The sequence below is a fragment of the Hoplias malabaricus genome, chromosome 16 (genome assembly GCF_029633855.1).
Source record: "Hoplias malabaricus isolate fHopMal1 chromosome 16, fHopMal1.hap1, whole genome shotgun sequence".
Taxonomy (NCBI): Eukaryota; Metazoa; Chordata; class Actinopteri; order Characiformes; family Erythrinidae; genus Hoplias; species Hoplias malabaricus.
Window position 1 is genome coordinate 25,281,787 of NC_089815.1, and position 20,880 is coordinate 25,302,666.

At 38.7% G+C, this 20,880-nt stretch overlaps 2 protein-coding genes across 2 annotated transcripts; both read right to left on the reverse strand.

The window, feature by feature from the left end:
* Positions 1 to 1,327: 1,327 nt before the first annotated feature.
* mknk1 (MAPK interacting serine/threonine kinase 1) lies at positions 1,328 to 12,938 on the reverse strand. Its single transcript, XM_066647353.1, has 14 exons — positions 12,875 to 12,938; positions 11,500 to 11,544; positions 10,542 to 10,644; positions 10,281 to 10,385; positions 8,453 to 8,550; positions 8,278 to 8,357; positions 7,796 to 7,869; positions 7,572 to 7,676; positions 6,546 to 6,601; positions 6,043 to 6,138; positions 5,617 to 5,811; positions 4,686 to 4,850; positions 4,405 to 4,448; positions 1,328 to 3,612 (listed from the first exon to the last, which is right to left on the reverse strand). Exons 2-14 carry the CDS (start codon positions 11,533 to 11,535, stop codon positions 3,393 to 3,395), a joined length of 1,377 nt encoding a protein of 458 aa, XP_066503450.1. The 5' UTR covers positions 11,536 to 11,544; positions 12,875 to 12,938; the 3' UTR covers positions 1,328 to 3,392.
* A 679-nt stretch (positions 12,939 to 13,617) lies between these two features.
* Positions 13,618 to 20,441, reverse strand: mob3c (MOB kinase activator 3C). The gene is made up of 4 exons (XM_066647354.1): positions 20,069 to 20,441; positions 17,070 to 17,578; positions 14,767 to 14,969; positions 13,618 to 14,635 (listed from the first exon to the last, which is right to left on the reverse strand). The coding sequence occupies exons 2-4, from the start codon at positions 17,485 to 17,487 to the stop codon at positions 14,606 to 14,608; spliced, it is 651 nt and encodes a 216-aa protein (XP_066503451.1). The 5' UTR covers positions 17,488 to 17,578; positions 20,069 to 20,441; the 3' UTR covers positions 13,618 to 14,605.
* Between the last annotated feature and the right edge of the window lie 439 nt (positions 20,442 to 20,880).

Here is a 20,880-nt window from a genome sequence, read left to right on the forward strand (position 1 = left end):
TAAGTCCTTAGTGACCTTTAATCACTGACGATGTAGGAAGTCAGCTCTCCTGAGTATGCCCCACAAACAAACTGGTCTGAGTGAGTAAGCCTAAAATCTAGGTTCTAGGTCAGGGTTTTACCCCGTTTATATGCACCCAAGTGTCCAGGTATAGTGTCATACTGGCTGGCTATTTTTAAATCAGTTACTGGAACCTGGATCAAAGGTCTGTATTTGATGAGCACTGAGCTAGAGTATTGGGTAGTAACCCTAATCCAGCTACATTTAGGTTTGCCCATTATTGAAGCAAGTGTTCAGCTGCACGAACTGACCTTGAGTGATCTTAATAGAAGAGCCCTGTACACACTGGAGTGACCAAGCATTAGTCTAAGCTCATCATGCCCAATGTCAAGTGGAATATTTGTCTGTTCTGGGTCACAAACACCCCTCCAACTCTTTCCAATTCATCCCAGAGAATTCAGTTCCTTCACCATACAATCCAGAGCAGCCTAATACTCCAGTTGTCAGACAACATCTATACCTGACTTCACTAATGCTCTTGTGGTTAAATTTAATAAAATCCTCACAGCAATGTTCCATCATTTTGTGTAACACCTTACTGTCCAGGGGAACAGAAGAGATGACTGGATGAGCTGGTTTGCTCCATTGTGTTTGGAACAATATCTACAGCTCACCCATAGCCTAGATTTCGCCTACTATTTTAAATGTAGACACATAGATTTTAAATATAAAGAACCATGACTTTATAGTGGCCTGCTCATTGCAAAAGGTGAAGCAAGGATGACACTGCACCTCCACATCTGTAAAATGAGGAAAAAACTTCTGTTAATCACTGGATGTTCTGGCTACCAAGGAAGTCCTGTTCAGTTGCTATGGGGATACAGTATCTATGGCAACTGAGAAAGCATTACACATTAGTGAATAATGTCTGAGATATAATGAGGCTAGGAAATAAGCCGTCTGTTTACGAATTAGTGCCATTACAGGTCAGAAAAACAAGAGCAAGCTTAGAAAAGAGTTAAATGATTATACAATATAATATCTTTAAAGCATGTGGAGGTCAAATCCTCAACCAAGTTTGAAGAGAACAAGCACAAAAAAAAAAAAAAAAAAAAGATACACACGTCCATCATCCACACAATTCTCATACGGCATACTTTCACCAATTATGAAGACATAATATGACCAGATGTCCCCAAATGTGGGTGCAACATTTATTTAATATTTAAATAATAGAAAAATGATGTCAATTAAGAGGTGTTTAGCTGAAACAAAGTAAACAAGACCCTTAAAATAATCCACAAATTTCCACAATTTCAGAGCAAATATCTGGTTTATTTATGATAGTAATTTTGTAATTTTAGCTCAGTTCGAAATGAAAAACACCCTATTTTGCATTCAAAACCAAACTTAAACATCTCATACATCATGTCACATCACCTGTAAACAGAAGGGAATCAAGTGTAAGAAGAAATGGCGCCCCCTAATGACCACTAGAAAAAGGCTGAGAGCTTAGAGATGTCAAGTGGGCAATAACATGTAATAATTTAAAAAAATGGTATAGGCCTAATTTTTCTCCTATACATTGTTAACCAGGATTAAGCAATGCATGTTCATATGAACGGAATAGTGAGTATTAGTTTTTGATAGCAAAGCCATTTCAGATATTAAAGATATCTGACCTCTCCAGTTTACCCAACATACAGTAATGAGATTTTGCTCAAGAACAGTCCACTATTAAATAAAATAAATAAAATAAAATAAACAGTGGGCGGCACAGTGGCGCAGCAGGTAGTGTCGCAGTCAACACAGCTCCAGGGACCTGGAGGTTGTGGGTTCAAGTCCTGCTCCGGGTGACTGTCTGTGAGGAGTGTGGTGTGTTCTCCCTGTGTCCACGTGGGTTTCCTTCAGGTGCTCTGGTTTTCTCCCACGGTCCAAAAACACATGTTGGTAAATGGATTGGTGACTGGAAATTATCCGTAGGTGTGAGTGTATGTCGCCCTGTGAAGGACTGGCGCCCCCTTCAGGGTGTGTTTCCGCCTTGCACCCAGTGATTCTGGGTAGACGCCGGACCGACGAACGAATGCATGAAAATAAACAGTGAAGAAAATACATTACATTAAAAAAATGACAACCTCAATTTGATATAATGACTTTTAAAACTGAAAAATAAGTTCTTTGTTTTGACCCATCCTGCCCAGCAGTATTGTACAAAAGCATGCTGGTGTCAGGAACATTGCAGAAATATCTGTTCATGTTAAAAATGTGCAAAAAACAATGTGCAAATTGTATTTGAGGTAAAGACAAAATTACTATGGATATGAAGGTTCAGTAACCACATTTTCCACTGAACATTAATGCAAAAAGGCAGTATGGTGTCATGCATTAAGTCTCAAATATTATCACACATCTGTGTTCACACAGGCAGCTAACACAGGAACACAACAAAATGAAAAAAGCAAAACAAAATGCGCCACAAAAATACGAGTACTTTAAAATATCTACAATACCTGAAGTTTAAAATAGGAAATTAAAACAATACAAAAGTAAACTGAGAAACTATCTAGTGGCTATATTGAAATCAAGATATCACTATTTTCCCTTATGTCCAAGCACCAGTGTAGATGGCTAAAACCTTTTTCAGTCACATCTATATATAAAATATATAATTCATAGCTTTATGTCATTGCAGTTAGAACAAAACCTGGTAAGTCTATATTGACAGTTACCATTTCCATTGCCCATTTCATGGACCAACAGAAATGGTAAAACATTATGTGACATATAGTTACATTAACTTATAATGAAAGAAAAAAAATGTTTCTCCTTATTATAAGGACATAAAGGCTTTTGATCAGACAGTGATGATGTATGTGTAATAAGTCATGTATATGCATGAGTTACTGTGCCAACCTGAGGCTTAAGACATTTTCTAGTCAAATTCATACTCTTACAATTTTCCCTCTACCTCTGTACTGTGTCTGGAGAATTGCTGAACTGCATTAACCCTTGAAGCCAGTGTGGAAAATACTGAAGTAGATTCAGAAGGTGCTTTGACTTCTTGGGTTAATGTAACGCCATGCTGGTGCTGGGCACATTTAAGATGTGTAGGTGTATTTATATGTAATTATCAAGTCACTCTTTATCAAATGTGTCTGCTTTGAATGAGAAAAGAGGTGTTAAACAATAACAGAGCTGTATGCAAATGTTTTGGCAACCCTAGTCAAATTACATATATTTTTTTTAAATGTTATAATGTGATAATAAATTAACATCACCTACAGGGGTTAAATTCAGGAAATGTATAGTTATTTTCACTTAAAAAACATGACATTTGACCAGGGGTGATTAACATTTTGCATAGGACTCTATGTTATATTTAATGTATGGGATTACTCAGGCATCTGAGCAGTAGCCAGGAACTGGTCAGTGCTGCGGTGAGCAAGGGACTGGGCTCGGCGTCGGGCCAGTCTGGAGTTAGATGGAGGTGAGAGTCTCATAGAACAAACGATGGCTCCACTGTCATCCTGCTCCTCATCCTGCAGAGATAGCTGTCTGTTAAAGGCCATGACCTCAGCTGCGAACTGAGTGAGGTCCTTGGTACTGCAGTTCCTAATGACCAAACAGAAACAAGCATATATCATCACAGATATTTAAGGTGTTCATCTAAAGTCCCTTTATGGTAATTTTCTTTGAGATAATACAAGCTTTGCCATCTCAGGGGTTGCAATATAATGATCATGATATCTTGATAACTATCATGAAAAATTGTGTCATATAATTCAACAATATGCCTTTGTGAAAAGACACTGGATTTCATAAGGTAACTATTCTAATCTTTTTTTTTTGGATTAAGGCTTTCTTATTGGAGAAGGGGAACAATGATCTTCCTAAAGAATTTGTTTTAATGAAAAGTTGTCCATTTTATTTGTTATTTAACAGCTATTACTTACAAGACAGGGTAAAACAACATAAATAACAATTACCATTTTTAAAAGCTTGGTCATTTTTGTAATTGCAAATGCAGATTTAATACACTGACATTTTAAATGAGAGAGATTTTCCTGCAGCTCTTTAGTGTTCCCCTATTGCACCCCAGAGAACCAACCACAACCCCCCGTTCGAGAGGTTTTCATTACAGACCATCCTGTGTCCTGTGAATACTATTTGTGTAGTGAAGTATGTGTAACATTAAATTAAAGCATTCTTTTCCCATTGATTTTGTCAGTACAGTACTTTAAAATATTTTCACCCATGACTAGGTAAATATAATTTCTTTTTTTTTTTATTCTCTTTGAACTTTGTGAAGCCAAATCACAATGTTCCCCAATACCATTAGCATCCAAGACACCCAAGTTCCTAATAAAATTTAAGACAACCACAAAAAATAAACAGAATTAACACCTTTGTAAGACATGTGGAGTTGGAAGACCTCTTTCAGGAGCATTCTACAAAAAAAATATCACAAAAGATTAAAATTAAATTTCACTGAGAAAATATTAAAGAACATAATTTGTCTAAACTTTGCTGTACAATGTACAATGTTCATTGCACACTACTTCTCTGGAACAACTGCATTTACATCCTGAGAGCCAATAAAATGAGTTAAGTATGTTATCATGTCTTAATAGGCTGATCAAGTTTGACAAAGTTAAAGTGAGAGAGTAAAAGATCAGCAGTCTCACCCCCTGGACCCATGGGTGCTGCAGGACCTGTGCTGCACTGAGCCGCAGTGTGGCGTCTCGCACCAGCAGCCGGGAAATCAGGTCTTTAGCACTGTCTGAGATATGAGCCCAATCCCGATCATCAAATTCATACTTGCCCTCCTGGATCCGTTCAAACAGGTTGTTCTGCAAACAGCACATATACGTCATAAAATAGTTATTAGTCTATTAGGAATATTTAATATTTAATAGTTTGTACACTGCTGGCAAAATTATATATTTGTTTATTTTCTATGAAAAAAGTTAGAAACAAGAACAAGTGTTTAAGCAAGTTTAATTTAAATTGGATAAAACATTGGATTGCTCTCAACACAGCATGATTTTGTTCAGATCTCAGCTCAGACACTTTACCCTACATTAGGCAACGATACAACATTAAAATTGTAAGTCACTCAAGATAAGATGTTCAGTAAAATGCACTAGATGTAAATTTATATTCACTTAGAAAATAAGCCACCCGAGGTGTTCAAAATATATACATTCATTCATTATCTGTAAGCGTTTATTCAGTTCAGGGTCGCGGTGGGTCCAGAGCCTACCTGGAATCATTGGGCGCAAGGCGGGAATACACCCTGGAGGGGGCACCAGTTCTTCACAGGGCAACACAGACACATTCACTCACACACTCACACCTACGGACACTTTTTGAGTCATAAATCCACCTACCAACGTGTGTTTTTGGACTGTGGGAGGAAACCAGAACACCCGGAGGAAACCCTCGCAGACACAGGGAGAACACACCAACTCCTCACAGACAGTCACCTGGAGCAGGAATCGAACCCACAACCTCCAGGCGCCTGGAGCTGTGTGACTGCGACACTACCTGCTGCGCCACCATGCCGCCCCAAAATATATACAGAGATGGAAAAATTAATAGAGTGCAGCAACTTACCTGGCAGGCACGGCAGGTTTCCCCTCGCTCCCAGCCACAATCAGTGCCACAGTGGCCAGTGAAAGGTGGACTGCCACTAAGCAGGATATAAAGGATGACCCCCAGGCTCCAGAGATCACACCGTTTATCGTAGAAAGACGCCTCATCTGTAAAAACCTCCACAACTTCTGGGGCCATGTACTCAGCTGAGCCACACTGAGGAGAGATGAACCGTTACATTCACATTAATATGAAACTGAAATGAAAACAAGATTCCAACAAACTTACGGCTGTTTGAAGTATGATGTGATATTTAAAATAATATATAACTGGAGAAAACTTGCTTTTATGTAAACAGCTGAAATATTTGAACAATGTCAAAATGGTTTTAAGTCTAAAATAGTTGAAGTCAACATAACTGAGATTGTGTGTGGTTATTTGCATTACCGGTGTGGTAAGTTCAGGTGTGGTTATGGGAGTACAGGCACTGCTCAGCTTCACTCCACTTCCCAGGTCAAAATCACAGATCTTCACAGGAGACACCTTCAAATAGACAACCATATCACCAGTTCAGTTACTTCATTTTCAGACAGAATGACCATTATTCATCATGCCAGAAAACAGCAAAATAAATTCAGCACTAATATGTACTTTTCACTATTGTGTGGTTTATGTTTTAATAAGTTGGTAGCTGGATTTACTTGAATTGTGAGAAACGGAAAAGACAACTAACTTCTAGGTCTAAATTTTGGAGGTGTTTGCAAGAAGCATACAAATATCCAAATATTGTGCCAGCATTTGAAGAACTAAACTGAACATACCCTTTGAAATTGCAACAGAAAAGAAAGATATTGGCATTTCAACCGTAATCATTGTTTTCTTGGTAACTTTGTGTTAATAATATATTTTTAAAATCCTGTAAGGTCATTCTCAGTGGGACAAAACTGTACCTTCTCAGCATGCACACACAGGATATTTTCAGGTTTTAGATCCCGGTGAGCAATCCCTATAATAAAGAATAAATTATACAGCGGACATCAAAATTAGAGATCAACTTAATTGAACAATTAGAGAACAGTAATTATTGTAGCAGAAAATAAGCTTGCGAAGTAATTCTTTATATTTACACCTTTCAAATTTATTAGGAAGTGCTTTGAATGACCTCTGCAAATCTCTGCCTGCAGGACAGCACCTGCTCTTTTGTTTTCATTCCATTCTTCTAAATGCTTCTTCCATAGTTCAGTAATTAGTTAAAAACGGTCTCCAATATCCTTCCAAAGATTCCTGTTTGGGTTCAAATCAAGGACTCTGGACTGACCATTCAGTTACTTTAATTTTTAACTGCTGTAAAGATGTACTTAGAGCGGCACAGTGGCGCAGCAGGTAGTGTCGCAGTCACACAGCTCCAAGACCTGGAGGTTGTGGGTTCGATTCTCGCTCTGGGTGACTGTCTGTGAGGACTGTGGTGTGTTCTCCCTGTGTCTGCATGGGTTTCCTCTGGGTGCTCCAGTTTCCTCCCACAGTCCAAAAACACACGTTGGTAGGTGGATTGGCGACTCAAAAGTGTCCATAGGTGTGAGTGTGTGAATGAATGTGTGAGCGTGTGTTGCCCTGTGAAGGACTGGTGCCCCCTCCAGGGTGTATTCCCGCCTTGCGCCCAATGACTCCAGGTAGGCTCTGGACCCACCGCAACCCTGAACTGGATAAGCGCTTACAGATAATGAATGAATGAATGAAAGACGTGCTTTACCTGCTTTGCAGTGTGACAGGTGGAATGACCAACTTCTCTAAATTTCTAAGTTTTTTTTATATGGTGATACAGTGCATTTTTCAATCATGGCATACATTTCACCTACATCCTTTCTATTTATATTAGAATAACTAAATAGGAATTAGCAGTGACTTTTAAATTCTAGAAAACATAAGCTGCTTTGTATTTAATTAAAATAAAATTTATTTTATATATAAAATATTACCTTTATTGTGAAGGTAGTCTAGAGCTTGGGCTATGTCCCTGACCACACGACTTGCTTCCCTCTCATCAAAGTGCTTCCTCCTCTGGATGTGTGTTAGAATGGAGCCTGATGGAGGAAGTAGAAGTGAAGGACAGGTAAAAAAGAAAGGAACACACTAATGAATGAAAATCATTTGTTAAAGCTTTTGGAAAATATGAAATAACAAGTGTTAGAGAGATCTATACCTCCATGCAGTTTTTCAAACACCAAATAAAAGCAGCTGTCATCCTCAAAGAACTGAATGAGCTCCAGAATGTTTCTGTTGGGAAATGCACAGAGGACTTAGTAAATAAAGCAGTCCATCAAATAGATTTGAAATGATGGCAAAATATTTTTTATATGAAAGACATATGGACATAATAATAATAATGATGTCCAAAGCTTTGGATTGAGGGAGGAAGACAATTTTGCTGTCACCCATGGGGATCCATTCAGCAACCATCTATTCCCAAGTCCGCTTGTCTAGCATTTAGGCCACAGCTTCCCCCACAATTTTCCCACTGTCAGTATTAAATATAAAACCATAGAAGACAAATACTGGTTTACAGCTATATTTTAATAGCAAATATAATGGCTGTTTTTGTGTTGTAGACACTGCAACCAGTGTTTGCTATCACCGGTATAGCACAGGCAAAGAAAATAATGATACATTTTTTAAAAATCTTACTTATTCCCTTGGCACTGATATAATGTCTCCACCTCTCTGAACACCCTGCTCCGACTGTGGCCAGCAATCTTCTCGATGATCTTTTGAATCCAAACACAGCCATATATTACTGATAAACCCATTTTAAAATTCACATGACATGTATAGTTTTTCTGACACTACTGTTATTATTCACCTTCACAGCATACTCTGTACCGTTTTGTAGGCTCACACAACACTGGACTTTAGCATAGGCCCCTTGTCCCAGCAACTCGTCAGTGAGTCTGTATAGATCTAACATATGAGAAACAGTTCATTCATTTAGCACCACTGATGTGAAACAGGAAATCAGATAAAACATTTCAGAAGAGCATCCTGTTCTAGACATTAAATATCCTTTCCCTGTCCACAATTGTTCAGAACCTACAAGCGATATGGAATATAGGCTCCATGTTCATTTTACTCTATTTTTACTAGCGGGATTAATGTAACCTTCTAATGATTATTTGCAACTGAGGAAAATTTGTTTAACTTTTGGTGCTGCAAAGGTATAGTAACAGCAAAATCCATCTTCAAATAATATTGAATATAATATTATGTCAAATAAGTAAGTTTCCGACATACTATTTTTACATAATGTAACTGTTTTTTATTACATGTGATACACATTATACGTATATATGTGTAACTGGAGAGTTTTTGGGAAGACCTTTCATTCATCCATTATCTGTAACCCTTATCCAGTTCAGGGTCACGGTGGGTCCAGAGCCTACCTGGAATCATTGGGCGCAAGGCGGGAATACACCCTGGAGGGGGCGCCAGTCCTTCACAGGGCAACACACACTCACACATTCACTCACACACACCTACGGACACTTGAGTCGCCAATCCACCTACCAACATGTGTTTTTGAATTGTGGGAGGAAACCGGAGCACCCGGAGGAAACCCACGCAGACACAGGGAGAACACTCCTCACAGACAGTCACCCGGAGCAGGAATCAAACCCACAACCTCCAGGCCCCTGGAGCTGTGTGACTGCGAAACTACCTGCTGCACCACCGTGCCACCCAAAGACCATTCAGCTATACAAAAATTAAACCCATGAGTTAACACTGTTATGTGGAAATGACTGATTGTTCCCTACTTTGAACTCCACCGTCAGGTATTTAGAATTTACTGGATTTCCCCACATTTACTGTGACAGTCTTTGAAAATGAATTGATAACAACACTATAACTCTAATGCTATATAACGACTAGACGGAATTAATAATTTTTGGAATAAACCATCTCTGAATATAACCAGCCCTTAACCTTTTCACTTGATGATGTTACATAGTCTCCCTCCACAGTGGTCAAAAATTTGATGCTACTTTAAAACTTGATTCATGTATCAGCTCATTTGTTAAAGCAGCTATTATCTCTGTACGATAGCTAAAATTTGGCCTCTCTCACAGCCTGATACTGAAACTCTTGTCCATACTCTCTTTACTTTTTCATTGGTTACTGCAACTCCTTTCTAGCAGGCAGACGTTTTTCTTTGCTACAAAAACTGAAAATGGTTAAAAATTCGTCTGCTCATCTCTTTACTCACACCCACACTCATCATCCCATTACACCTTTATTGGCTGCTTATAAAATGCAGCATTCAAAAAACTAATTATTCTGCTCCTACTTGCTCTTTAGTTGTCCGACCATCATCAACCTTATAAACCCTAAGTGCACTCTCAGGTCTTCTTTTTTCAGGCCTATTTCCCATTCCCACAGTTTCAGTGACCAAGCTTTCACTAGCCTAGCTCCACATCGCTGAAACTCTATCCCATTGCACACCCAACAAGTAATCTCTCTGCCTCTTCAAATCTAACTTTAACACATATCTATTGCACAGAACATGCCTCTGTCCTAAAACATACTATATACGCTCAGAGGTACTTAATGTATAGCACCCTACAAACATTGTGTATGACTATGTAATAACTTTCTTTACACAGTAAGTATCGTTAACAGACATAAAAGCAAATTACCTCTGAATGTGTCAGTGGAGCTGTCGGCTGCTCGGGTCCGACGCTTCTTCTTCCTGCGAATTCCTGAGTCTTTAATGTTCACTGGCTCACTGCTCTCCAGCACAGCTACAAATCAACAAAAAGAAACCTAAGAAAAGCTAAGATATGATAGCATTATCTTAGTAATGAATTGGTTATGAATAACCTAACACCTCAAAGCATGTCATTTTTCAGCTTAAATTAGCAGGGGACTGTAGAAAGTTGTAAACTGAAATTAAATACCTGTACCAGCAGAAATCTGGGAGGCACAACGGGAGGCAGGGGGGAGTGGAGGGAGGCCTGCATCGCTGTCTGATGGCCCAGAAGTCAAAGACTCTCTGGCCACCTGAAGGACACGCATACACAGACACACGCACACTCATATATAAAGAAAACCAAACATAACATGTTCTATACCATTCCAGTGGCTCTAGAGGCCTATAAAACCAAATAAAGCTGAAAACTGGATGAATAAAGAGAAAGAGTTGAGTAATTACAGTGTTTAGTTTCTGTGACGTTCTCTAAAGGCAGACTGCCAGGTGTGTGAAAAGAGACCAACTCTGAATGGCATTTACAGGAAAGACTGTGGTGTAGATTGACTGCACCTTCCCTGTAACCTCAGAGCTTCCAAAGAATATAGCAGGACATCACAGAACACCGGTGACACTTCAGTCAGTGTCACTGTTATATATAGACTGGTACAACTACAGTTCTAACTTTAAACCTGACCTCTTAGCAGAAAAAGAGGAAGTGTAGGAGCACAGAGCCACGATATCAGGGTGACTAAGCTTTAGAAAGTAGATATCACTCTTCAACATTAGGTGTCATGTTTCCCTCTCTGACAAAGAGCTGACTTCACAGGCAAGAAAAGTTATGAAAGCATTGGCTTTACAATGAAGGCATTAAACAACCTTCAACAACAAATGCTAAAAACCTCTTGATTTGTACATCTTTATTACTATATTTTGGTCAAATCCGTTAACCAAATATAATATGTAAAAAATATATATATATATGTGTATTTAAAAGGGTTATTCATAATAAAGCAAAGTGCCATTTTTTTAAATAAAAGTTTGTTACAGTATTTAAACATTACGTCAGCACACACCATTCACTCCACAGTGAATGAATGGCAAAATAATATTTAAGTTAATACTGAGAACTACTTTCTGTCAGCATGATGTTAATGTCCTGTCATTACCTGGTGCGTGCAGTGGAGCCGGCTCTGCCTCACCATTCCTGCAAGCTGAAAAGCACAATTATGCCTCATTAAACACAAGGTGAAATTGTATAAAACTGTTCTGAACACCTGTTAACATACATGTTAGCCTCTGGGCAGTATCATGTGACCACTGATGAAGGACCAGTTAACGACGGTTACTGAGTTACTGTCTCTGACTACAAGCATCTACAAGTTGGACCTACAAAGTGAAACAACAAGACACCGTGTTTAAAAACTCCAGCAGCAGTGCTTTGCCTGATCCACTGATACTTGCACAGCTATGTTAATTAAACTACAGTACAGAAATGATCCACCACCTGAATAGTGGGGTGGCAGTGCACGTTTAAAAGCCAAATTGTACCTGAGTAAAAACAGATTCCTTTGCTCTTTTAAAAAATCATGTAGCGGTAACAAAATATCACAAGGTCACATCAATACATTACATTAACACTGTACTGAAATAAATGTAACATGTTGATACCCATCTCTGTCATTATTTCTGTAAAATTTGTGAGAGGAAACTCCAGAAGATGATGCAGCGCATTACACAGATGATGACATCGCAGGATGTGTCACAATCATTGATATCATGGTACGTTGAATTAAACAGGAAAGAGATTTGGCAATACTGTCCACTTCCTAGCCTTCCTGGTAAATAGATAATAACTAAGACAAAACTTAAGTTAGCTTCAGTTGTATTCAGCTGTGAACAGAATGCATCTTATTTATTTATTTACTTATTTTTATTAAGTCGACAGACTGCAGAAACACTGCATTTAACGCCAGCCAGCTGACAGTTAGCTACCCAATTTACAGGATGCATACACAATGGCTTTCTAATCCCTATATACTGCCGTATGACAAATGGCTCATTTTTCATTCTTCTCTAAAACAAGTCGAATCGGGGTTTGTACCCACTCAAATTCCAGCTGTGTCTCTGACTGATATATTCTGCATTGTTTCTTGACAGGAAGAGTTATTATAAACCCTACATAGTGCACTATGGAGGGAGCATGGAGCAATTTGTGATTCATTATTTTTGCCACAATTTCTGGACGTTTCGCGATAGCTACACCGTTAACCACAGCATTTAAACACATTTAACTCGACAATCAACTGACTTATAGGAGAGCAGATGAACTAGAATGTGTTAGTTCTCCAATAAACACAACAGTGTTAGTCAGTAATGTTTAACGGACGTAGCCCGCTACTGAACGTTAACGTTGGCCAGCTAATGCGGATACAGAAACAATGTAAACGTTAAAGCCAACCAACAACCTTCGTGTTTTGAAGTTGGTAAGTGTAGCCTGCAAAACCAAACAATTCGGCGATTAAATACAATAAAAAGTCGAACCTGTAAAGTGCTCCGTCCCACCTCTATCACTCTCTGTCCCTCTGTCGCTCTCTCTGTGGAGGGAAAAGAGGCGCAAGCAAAACAGTCCTAAAGCCCCGCCCACTCACAGTAAAGTGAGCTCCCATTGGCTGCACCGAAGCGCGCGAGTGTTGACGTTCTCTAATGGCAGGCTACAAAGGTGATAAAAAGCCCTAAGCTATCAATCTACACTTTGTTGACGTCAACAACATGGTGACATGTCTACAGGGCAGAATACCTCAAGTGTGCTTAGTAACTCAGTTCAGATCACAATCATCAAGTTTCATTAATAAACAAATTAATTTAGTACTGCTTTCACATACTGTTAGGAATTGTTTAAAATAAACAGTTATGTACCATCAAGTGATTCTAACTCCTTTTCTCTAAAAAAAGTCTGAAGGCCATTTAAAACTTGTGGGTGTGTTCTTGTGCAACTTGCAAGTATGGAAATCATATTTAACATCGTCTTAACACAATGTGAATGCAGTATTAATCCTTTCTGCCATGTTGGTCAGACAGAGTCCATTCTGATTGGTCCTCATCTGTATCTAAAATATTGGAATGCGCTCTGCTGAGGCCGCTTCCTCGTGGACCTGTAGGTCTGAAGGTCACTCTTGGGTGTCTAGGGCACTTGGAAGTCCCACTTGCAATGAAAAAATGGGTCAAGATGTATATTTGGTATCTAATCCTGGTTGTAAGTTGGAACAGTAGATGAAACACTCATAAAAGCAGAATGTACAAATTAGTAAATTGTTTTGATCAAGTTGAAATAATGTAACGCATTTTTATTTTTACTTGCTTTTCATATACTGTCCCAACATTTAGAAATGAGAGTTTATTTCCAGGACGTTTGCTTCATTTGTGCATGGTACGTTCTGGATACAAATATCAAATAACAAAAACACAAGCTAAATTGTGTGTATTTTCCCAGGCTTTGGCAGTATCTGGTTTGTCAGTGGGAAGGGTTTGTTATATCATTTAATTTAGATACATCACTAAAGGCATGCACAAATAAAACAGACTTAATATTACACACAACATTTTCATAAAGTGAAAATAGAACAAAGAACTTTTTTGTTTTTAGGATTTCTGTCCTTTCACAAGACAGATCAACACTGTTGCTTTTTTAAACTGGAATCTCAGGCTTTGAACATGCCCCAGCTGTAGTTCTGAAAAAGGCATGCAAAAACAAGTCCATACACATGTGGTCCCACATCAGGAACATGAATTATAACACAATACATATTCTAATCTCAGCTTGTCTAGAAATCTATATATGCAAGGAATTCATTTCATACCAGTCTTTCATGTAACATTTTAAAAAGTGTTTACCAGGTTTTCAGTTGAGTGCAGTTTGCAGACAGTAAAATATACCACCTTTGCAAACTATTATAATGATATACATTTTCACCACAAAAAAAAAAACAACAAAACAAAACAAAAACTCAAAAAAATAAAAATACAGCTTGATATGAATCCAACAAGAAATAGGATTTTGGCACAGATAGCATTATTGGTCCCAAAAACCTTTGTTCATTTTTTAAATATCAAGTCTGCCAAAGCTATCCTTATACTTGGCTCATATTAGTGTCGGTTGTGGTCCTAAAAGAGTAATCACAGAATCCTGAATATCCAGTTTTGAGATACTTAGTCCAACAATCCATTATAAGTGGACAGCTATGGTTCTCAGAGTGTCTTTGCCATCCATTTGTTTCAGTTACAGATCCTCTCCGTCATGGGTCTCTGTTGGAAGAGAAAAACGTTTTTGTGTTTAACTGAATTCCAAATCATTTAATATGCTGTTGTTTACATGGGTTCATTTTCTTGAAAATCATCTTCACACTGGCTGCTTTGTAAATGTTTGATCTCCTCACCAATGGCTCAAGTTCTGAGTGGTCGATGAGGCTGAACTCTGAGATGAAAAAGTAGTAGTGTTTGTAGCAGGTGTTGACATGTGCCTCCGCTCCCATGTTGCAGATACTGTCGAAGTGGTGGATGTACACATGCACAAACACACGGAACAGCCGGCTTAAAATCTTTTTACACACCTGCTGGAAATTCCTTGGAAAAGGAACCCCTGAAACAAGAGAAGAATCATAGTAAACCTGGAGTATCATATGACAAGACTAGTCCAGACCTGTAGCACAGAGCAGAATTTAGGTTTCACATTTTTCTCAAGACTGAAGCGTTTCAACAATAAATCAATGAATATGGAAAAATATTACTATATTGACACTACTAAATAGAAAAAAAATCTAGTTAAATACATTATATTTATATTTTCAGCAAGTTAGATTTTACAGTGAATGTCTTTTTAACTAGGGTGACCGGATCTGAGGTGGTGAAAAAGAGGAAAAGTCTCCAGGGAGGAGGGGGGGGGGGCGACTACTGACGTGCAGACTGACCAATTAAATGTTTACAGAGAAGGTTATCGACCAATAACGGTAGCTCTACAGTCAGACCGTCCAATCAGAAGATTTTAGGCTACTACACCACGCCCCCTTCTCACTCAAGCGAACCAATCAGAGTAGGGGAGGGCGGGACTAGATTGTGAACGAAACGCTTCTCGAAGTTCTATGTAAGCTCTAGAAAAACAAAATCCCGGACGTTTGTGAAATTCCCAGACATTTTTTAAGTCTAAAAAGAGGACATGTCCGGGTAAAAGAGGACGTCTGGTCACCCTACTTTAACTTTGTTGATCAGTTCCCACAATGCTAGCTGAGACTCTAAGCTCCCATTAATTGTTAGCTATGTAGCCTTGTAACTCAAGTAGAAACCTAAAAGTGGAATTTTTTGACATCTAGGCTTAGCTGGTTGACACACTTATGTGTGTACATTTGTATGAATTTGAGGAACTGATTTTATAGTTTTGTTTCTGCTTTTATTGGGCTATCTTACACTGAATCTTACATTGATGCAAACCTCTTTCAAACTCACCATGGCTCACTCTGTTTCCATAGTAAAATAAAATGCATTTAAAGAAGCATATATTAAAGAATGGCCTCAAGGTCAATGTATTCTCTCTCTCTTTCTCTTTCTCTCTCTCTCTCTCTCTCTCACACACACACACATTTGTTTTCAAGCATTGACAGGACATTACAGACTTACCTACCTTACAAGACTTAAACGTATCTTAACCATAACTACAGCTAGTCTAACCCTAACCTTAGAACATGCCTTGACCTTTAAATACAATGAATGACAATATGGGCATGGGTGTGTGACTTGGGCAGACGCCCAGGGAACATCTTGTCTGCGGTGCCACAGAGGTCCTTGTATGCCTGTGTAACTTTTGTCAGTTGGATTTGTTTTTATTTTTTCTGTCTCTGTTGAAGTAAACGAAACCAAAAACACCTGAATATCCAATTCAGAAGGTTCTTAAAATATTTTATGTAAAGTTAATTCCTGTGTGTTTGTCCCTGGTTACTCAATAAAACAAGAGATTTTGCTAGTATTCTCTCTGGCCACTCAGCACTCTGCAAGGTTCAGTTCCTACTCAGCTTGCTTGGAACCACAAGTGAGCGGGTACTAAATAAAAGTATCATTTTCCATTTACTAGGTACCAAATTTGCTTAATGGAATAGCAAAAAAACAACAAAATATACAAACAGTAGTGTAGAATAGTGTAATGTAAAAGCACCATTGGAGTTTACACACATGTATTATACATCACTTTGAGTTGTGACTTCTCAATAACAGTGGATAAACCATGACTAATTGTATAAGTGTACTTCTACCATTTCACGTATAGCTGATTAAAACAGACAGTAGCTCTGTAAACAGTGAAAGCAGCAGAAACAGTCAAATTTGACACAACTTGAGTCACCTGACAGCAGCACCAGGAAACAAATAATTTCGTAATTTTATTCCTTCATTCCTTTCTTGTCCAAATTTTGTTTTATTTTATCTTAATTTATAACAACTTAAATTATACAATGTGCAGAATGTAACGCCATTGTTTACAGATTGGCAGAGAGGTGGATGGGGCATGGGTGGTGTTTACAAAGAAGGTTTGCCTAGGGCGCCCCACAAGCTAGACCTGCCACTAGCGGACCAGCAAGGAATTTCCTATAATGAGAGTATGTAAAATTATGGTGCCCACAACATGATATAAACCTGGTACATAGGCATATTTGTATACGTATACACAAATATACACACACACACACACACACACCTACGCGAGTGGGGAAGATCTCCTCATTGTTGATAAGCCCCTCAATCCAGTCCATCATCAAGTTCATGTACTTGAGGGCAGGGAGTTTGGTGGGCTTTTTGTAATGATCTCCATCCTGCCACCTGTACTCATATCGAGGTCCTCCGGACATGACTGGGCAGGTCCTCTCTGTGCAGAACTCACTGACCGTTCCATAGATCAGATTGATGCGATTGAAGAAGTCCACCACATGCACAGCAATCCAGTCATTAATGTTCTCTCCCTCAGGCAGCTGCACTACCTTCCGAAGGTCTAGGCCAGATTTCAGAGAGGCCTGAGCTCTCTTGTACAGCTCAAAGCGCTGGGTGCCAGGCTCGAAGCGCTTCCGAGGCCGAAACGTCTTGTCTTTGCTGAAGACTTGGCCGAGGCACAGAGCCATGGCCCTATACACTGTGCTAAGTGTGGAATCTGTCCAAGTGGCAGTTTGGATGGATTTGATCTCTTATCCCAGATGGAAATAGGGAAAGATTCTAGATGAAAAAAATTGGACATTTGACACATGAAAAATGCAAATCATTGAACACAGAGTGAATACAGTTGTGTTTACACAAGAACAACACTACAACCTGATTACATATGGATCTAGGGCTGGACAATAATTCAATATCAATATATGTATATCGCAATATAACATTTTTCAATAACAACGATTTTATACACAATGCACAATCATATGATTTTTATACACATTTTCAATATTTCAATATATCTTATATACAGCATCTGTCACTGACTGTTGGTAATTACAGAGCAAAGCTATCAGTTCATTGCAATCAGTTTTATCCATCCATCCATTATCTGTAACCCTTATCCAATTCAGGGTCACGGTGGGTCCAGAGCCTACCTGGAATCACTGAGTGCAAGGCAGGAATACACCCTGGAGGGGACGCCAGTCCTTCACAGGGCAACACACACACACACACACATTCCCTCACACACTCACAGTCACTTTTGAGTCGCCAATCCACCTACCAACGTGTGTTTTTTGGACTGTGGGAGGAAACCGGAACACCCGGAGGAAACCCACGCGAACACAGGGAGAACACACCAAGTCCTCACAGACAGTCACCCGGAGCGGGAATCAAACCCACAACCTCTAGGTCCCTGGAGCTGTGTGACTGCGACGCTAACCTGCTGCGCCACCGCGCAATCAGTTTTAAAGTTAGTTTAAAAACATTAATGTTGATAAAGCCACATGTTTAGTGTTTCATGGTGATGTCATGTTGCTTTTAGTTCTTGGCAGTTTTCTGTGGCTTTTTTCTTGTTCATATCAATATTTGAATTATATCCTATTTACCAAAATAATAGGATATTAAGAATATCTTAAGATATTTCTTAAGAATATATTAAGAAATATTTTGTGATATAAATTTGGCTGGCCATATCGTCCAGCTCTATATGGATTATATATATATCAGACGTTTTACCTTACAGATTATCCATACTGTTACAGATGTCTGTTCCATTCTAAGACACGTACAGGTGGAGTGTTATGGTTGCATTTGTTATTTTCTGTTCATTTGGTTCTTATTTCTAGTATTTCACAGATTTCTGCAAATGCCCATTGGCTTCCAGTGTACGTGCGCTTTTCACTGTTTTTCTTCCTAAAGGAAAATGCACTGTGTTGCTTGTCGTAAATGATGGTACGATACCAATGCAGCAGAAAGTGATTATTTTGAACTATTTATTCTATACATTTTCTTTAAAGCATAATACATTAGTTACATGCTTGTTTTTTGGTAGTATTTCACTGTAACCACCTTTTGCACTACTTCCTTCTGTGCAGTCTAGCCGGATGAGATGAGATAAATGCACTTTAGTGTGGTTCTCATGCTTTCAATTCAAGTCTCTTTGTCTTTGTGTTCTCACAAAATAGACATCAGTATAAATTAAATACACTGCACTTCCGAGTTGAATTAGTTCTCTGTTTTTTTGGTAGGGGGAAAAAAGCATGTTTCAAATCCTTGGCAAAAAGACACTGACCACTGCCTTTCACTGAGAAATTATACTGTGTCCTGACAGCCATGGGGAACTCATTCAAAATGGCTGGATTTGAGACTCATTTTTGTCTCTGTGCCTGCATCGTGTCTGTTTTCTCTCTCTCTTTCTTTCTCTCTGTTTCAAATCTGTCAGTCCAAAGAAAAACCAAAAATGCATGCACTTCTAAATAAATGTCTGCACAAAATCTCTATTTCTAAGAAAAAAGCATTACATTTATCTAATTTCTCTCCATTTGTGGTGATCAGACACAGAGGGTAAGTTCTGGAAAAAAAAATTAAATTAAAACTTAAAAATCCAGTAGAAGCCTCAACAGCTATACACCTCACACTTTTACTATACAGTTAGTCCACTCCTTTCCCTTTATTACACACTTTAGTTTTTCCAGAAGACTTTCCAGAAGTTTTGTGAAACATTTCATTGTTAAAAATGGTTTTTATTTTCTTCTGTTGCAGTCCATGTTCCACACATGGATTCAGTGATGTTTGGGCTCCGGGGCATCTACTGTGTTTTTCTGAGCATACCAGCAGCTTTGTTTGATTTGCAAATACTCTCTTGTTTTGTCTATTTCATTCTGTCAGTATCATCATGCTTCACATCCTTTCAGACCCATACTGTGATGCAATGTTCTCTTTGTGGAAGGATGGACAGAATCACCTGTAAAATGATTTAAAAATCTGAGGCAAATTGGGAGCATGGTATTCACTGCCTCTCAGAATTGAAGCTAACTGTCTGTGACATGGTTTTGACATGTTTGTTAAGAATCCCATTTTCTGTATTAGTCTCTGACTTTTGCAATACTTTATTCATAAAGCTTGGAAACAGAAATTGAAAGAGTTGTTTGTGTAAAAGACTTCTCTATAATATGTTAAGCATTTCTTCTAATGATGGTATTTGTTCTTGTGTGGAAAAGAGGTAAAGACAGACAGAGAGATGGAGGGAGAATTTTTTCCGTACAGTACCTGGCTGGAGGCCCGTTTTGAAGGCTTGGAATGCTGTGGGGATCTGTGGGAACGCTCGAGAGAATTCCTCTTATCTCCCAGAGGACATAGATCACGCTGGATTCCTGTGAAGTTCCTTTATCTCCTCTGTCAATCATCGGCAATCCTGGCCACTTAAAAATGTCAAAGAAAAACTATAAAAGAGCTAAAAAACAGAAAGAAAAAGTTGTTTGGCTTCTCTTCCTGTGATGATGTCACATCCTGATTTTGTCTGCTAGGCCCCACTGCCTTTGTGTGACTCTCTGTGTATATGAGTGTGTGAGTGTGTGTACAGAGAGCTAAAAGTGGGACTTTGTTGGCTGTGGGAGGAGCAGAGGCTTTGCGGCACAGCCCTGATGTTACTCCCTCCTCTTTCATCGTCCCTTATTTCTACCCGCAGCCACAACCCCTGGAAGAACTGTGTACTTTAGTTCAGTCATTCTGGCAGCTGCTTCACAAAGTATAAAGTGGATTTCCAGAATGAGGAACGTCAAATAGAAATGTTTAAGGATGGACAATACAGCAATAATACACCTCTAGATTATTCCTTGACCATCAACAGTACTTCAAGCATAAAACATAGATATAGACCAAGCATTTCATTCAAAATCAAAGAGTTTTTGAGAGATACCATAGAACGACCCACACTGGATTTCCAACTTTGTTTTGTGAAAAGAGGGGATACATGTATGTTTTGTAAAATAACCGAATTAGTGGTGACTTTTCTTTTTTTTTTTATTTAACTGACAATTTCTAAAGAAATTTAGATGTTTACCCCTGCACCACACGCCAAG